The 4,251-nt window shown below is 38.1% G+C and overlaps 1 protein-coding gene across 1 annotated transcript; it reads left to right on the top strand.

Annotated features, from left to right (window-relative positions):
* The first annotated feature begins 448 nt into the window (after positions 1–448).
* LOC108971905 (membrane-bound alkaline phosphatase) lies at positions 449–4,017 on the top strand. Its single transcript, XM_018938262.1, has 3 exons — positions 449–587; positions 2,361–3,538; positions 3,609–4,017. Exons 1-3 carry the CDS (start codon positions 515–517, stop codon positions 3,936–3,938), a joined length of 1,581 nt encoding a protein of 526 aa, XP_018793807.1. The 5' UTR covers positions 449–514; the 3' UTR covers positions 3,939–4,017.
* The last annotated feature ends 234 nt before the right edge of the window (positions 4,018–4,251 follow it).

The following is a 4,251-nucleotide window of genomic DNA, read 5'->3' as shown; positions in this document are numbered from 1 at the left end:
AAGATATTTACACAAAATTGAGCATGGATTATAATTAAAAACAACGTTATAATCACCGGAAAAAAATTTTGATCTGGTCACTCTAGCAAGTAGCTGTCATACAAATTTACCTATCAGAACAGCTAATCGCAATAAATAGTATTCAAATAAGAAAGTAATTGCTTATTGAAAATCGTCAGTCAAATTGACAAACATACAACTCGAAATCATTACAATCATACGATGATAGTAGTTATCAAGCTAATAAAAAAAAAACGTTGAGTTTCTATATCATAAATACAGAGAAAAGGAGCGTTTAATACATTTATTTAAGAAACCGATTTTATGGTCTTCGATATTGATTTATTAACATCATGTTCTTCACGTGTGCGATAAGATTAAGATTGAAYAGTAGAAAAACTGTGGTATTGGCCATTATTGCGATTTGACCATTCAGTTCAATTCCATAAGTTGATCTCAAATAACACGAAATTCGCAGTCTTAACGTCAAAGTTGTGGAAAGTATTTTATAGAAATGCGCATAACATTTCTCTTTGCCTTAGCCTTGACGGCTGTCTTTGTTGGCGTGGTATTGGCAAGCGACAGAGGTGAGAATTGCACGAGTTTGAACAGGAATAGTGGCTAGTTGTGTGGYTGCATGTATGAAATTGCAAAAATTGTAATTCTTCGTTTTTAAAAGTACATTTTTGAAGGTATAATCCTACATCGACAATTGGAGTGAAGAATAATCCATCATTTTTATACAAGAGATGTTATAGCCATTTAACATTAGTATACCCCAGAAAAAAAACTGTAAAAAAATATAACGCCCTCGATGTTTAAAATAATAATTTGGAACTTGTGCTAGAAGTATTGCAGCAAACTTATCAGAATATAAAAGTCTACGATAATTGCTTGTAGCTCTGGGCCTTTCGATTAATATAATCTGTACTACGGTAAAAATCCTGTTTTATGAGTATAAGCACCCTAGATCCCAATTATATTCAGGCGATAGACACTTATACTAGGCAAATAAACGCAGGCTGGCAGCAGTAAGAGGAGTTAGTGCTTTCAGAACAATACTGTCTGAAACTCAATCGACGGTGGGCTCACAAACTGACACCGGACATCCATTCATGGATAGACAGACGATATTTTTAAATACAAGGGAAAAACTAAAACTACACATTTTACATTGTAAAATTCTACGATACTCATGTGTCTGTCCATTGAGGAATAGAGAGCTGTCAGCGAAGTGGCAGCCTAAGTCATGACGAACTGAGACACATACAATAGATCAGTGCGTACCAACGCGGAGACTTAAAATGCCTTATCCAACGAAGTAATACTTAATCAGTTATTTCCGTGGGAGGGAGAGTCTTGAATTGAAAGTAGATTAGGTTTATCGGATTACTGTTCCGCACTCCGGTTTTTGTTGCTTCTCCCCACTTAAAACAGCTCCCTTGTGTTTACACGAATCACTTAAAAATTCTGATACATATTCATAGAATATATTCGTAATCTGTAAATTATCTTCTATTCAAATTTAGACCTCCCATCTAAACTATAAGTGATCTTCTATTCAAATCTAGACTATCTATATGAGCTTTTACTGATCAGAGACAGAGGAGCTAAACTCCAAGATGTATTAAGGTCTTAAATACTTGTTATTACTTGCCACAATATGTATACCCTATATATATAGGATATATCAAGTTTGCGACAATGTTTGTAGTACCCAAGATCACACATCGGAGAAACCATAAACCATACTATATATAAATGATCAGTGTGACGAGATAAGTTAAATTAGGACCTCTATGGCATACACACTTAAGTACTTATATGGTTAACTTTTTTTTTTAAAGACATCTTCATAAAATTTTGCTTAGATTATTATCTAAGGCAGGAAACTCCCATACAAAAGGACCGCTCAAAATCTAACTAAGGATCTTTCAATACCATATGCTACACAAAATACTCTTGTGAGGGTATTATAACTTGGAGCAGAGTTAAAATCAAAAAGTCTTCCTATCTTCACTTTGATACATGGTTTTAAGTTTAAGTTAACTAGGCTAATAAATAGTAAAGTTAGAGCTGTCATCTTATCTAACAGTTGAAACTTTCCGATCTTTGTTAAATAGCACAGCATATGTGCAATGTGATTAGAAAAAGCTTTAAATATAATTATAACCTCTAAAACAATGAATTTTATTTAATCATTACATTGGAATACTACTTGAAACGCCACATCGGTTATCAACAGACTACTCGACAATGCTTGTACTTTAGACTTAATAACACCATTAATTAAACATTTATTATTATAGTACATGTATACAAAATTTATAACTAAACATTTATCTGCACACCACGCACAGCACATCCCCGCAGAGCACAACCACGCAGCAGTACAKCACGACTCGGCGCCGCATCGCACATCACAAATCAAGCTGAACGTGATGCCAGCTATTGGAATGAATTTGCACAGGACACGCTCAAAGACAAGATCCAACAAGCAGCGAAACTAAATACGGCTAATGTCGCTAAGAATGTTATAATGTTTCTGGGCGATGGCATGTCGGTGCACACAGTCACGGCTGCGCGCAATCTAATGGGTGACAGCTCAAATCAATTGTCCTTCGAGCAATTCCCCTACCTTGGCTTGTCGAAGACATACTGCATTGATCGTCAAGTAGCCGATTCTGCGTGCACAGCCACCGCTTATTTGGGTGGTGTGAAGGCCAACTACGGTACGATTGGTGTGAATGCTAAAGTGAAACGTTACAATTGCATCGACGGTCAAAATCCAGAAAACTATGTGGAGAGTATTGCCAAGTGGGCACAAGATGCCGGCAAGGATGCGGGCCTGGTGACAACGGCACGTGTAACACACGCCTCACCAGCTGGCGTGTATGCGCATACGGCCAATCGTGATTGGGAGAATGATGCCAAGGTTGTCGCGAACGGCTGCAGCGCCACGGATAATGTGGATATTGCACGTCAGCTGGTCGAATGGGATGTGGGTAAAAAGTTGAAGGTTGTTATGGGCGGTGGGCGACGCAACTTCATTAATACAACGGTCAATGATGAGGAAGGCTTGCCTGGTCTTCGCACAGATGGACGCAATCTCATACAGGATTGGTTGAAGGATAAAGAAGCGAACAATCAGCAAGCGGCTTATGTGTGGAGCAAGAAGGGTTTGAGTTTGGTGGATTTAGATAAAACTGAATATCTGATGGGTTTGTTTGCGAGCTCGCATTGCCCGTACAATGGTGATTTAGAGCGCAGCAACTACAAGCTGGTCAAACCATCGTTAACCGAGATGACTGAGGCTGCTATTAAAGTGTTACAAAAGAATCAGAATGGCTATTTTCTCTTTGTTGAAGGTGCGCGCATCGATATGGCACATCACGATACACGCGCCCGTAAATCTTTGGAGGATACTGTGGAATTTTCACGTGCCATTGAGCGTGCACGTGCAATGACTTCGGAGGAGGATACACTTATCGTCGTCACGTCGGATCATTCGCACACTATGACCATAAATGGTTACCCGGTAAGTGTATAATCAATTACATTTAGTAATACCGTTAAAATGCTATCACTTCATTTATGTGACTTTGCAGTATCGCGATCTACCAATAACTGGCTTGTCCAACGCTGTTGCCGATGACGGTTTACCATACACTATTTTATCCTATGCCAATGGACCGGGTTTCAGCACCACCTACAATGACAAGACAGGCCGCAGCGAAATCACCGCTGAAGAGACCGAAAATGTAAATTTTGAATACTTGGCTACAGTGCCTTTGGACTCGGAGACTCATGGTGGTGATGATGTGGGTGTTTTCGCTTCCGGACCGTTTGCGCAGTATTTTAGCGGCAACTATGAACAGTCAAATATACCCGCTATGATGGCACGCGCTCTCAATATTGGGCCTTTTGCCAATCTGTAAACTATACTTCTAAAATGAATTTTTTATTGCAATTATTTCATTTGTGCACCACAAAGTATTTATAAAGGGTGACTCAAAAAAAAAAAAATAAAAAAAAAAAAATTTTCGTTTGGTACTCTGAAAAATAGGTTCCTAGACAACTCTAAAGAAGACTCTCCAAGAATGAGTTCTTAATTGTAACGGGAACGTCCTGCTACTTACAATTTTCTATTTTTTTAAATTATTATATAGAAAAATTTATATCTCGCTTGAAAAAATACTCTACTTGAAAAAATATCTTGTTCCTTACATTTTGTAGGAAATTGAATGCTCT

This window comes from Bactrocera latifrons, unplaced genomic scaffold, assembly GCF_001853355.1.
Source record: "Bactrocera latifrons isolate USDA-ARS-PBARC rearing strain unplaced genomic scaffold, ASM185335v1 scaffold_365, whole genome shotgun sequence".
NCBI classification, from domain to species: domain Eukaryota; kingdom Metazoa; phylum Arthropoda; class Insecta; order Diptera; family Tephritidae; genus Bactrocera; species Bactrocera latifrons.
The sequence above is the reverse complement of the archived record's forward strand: the minus strand, read 5'-3'. Positions and strand labels throughout refer to the sequence as shown.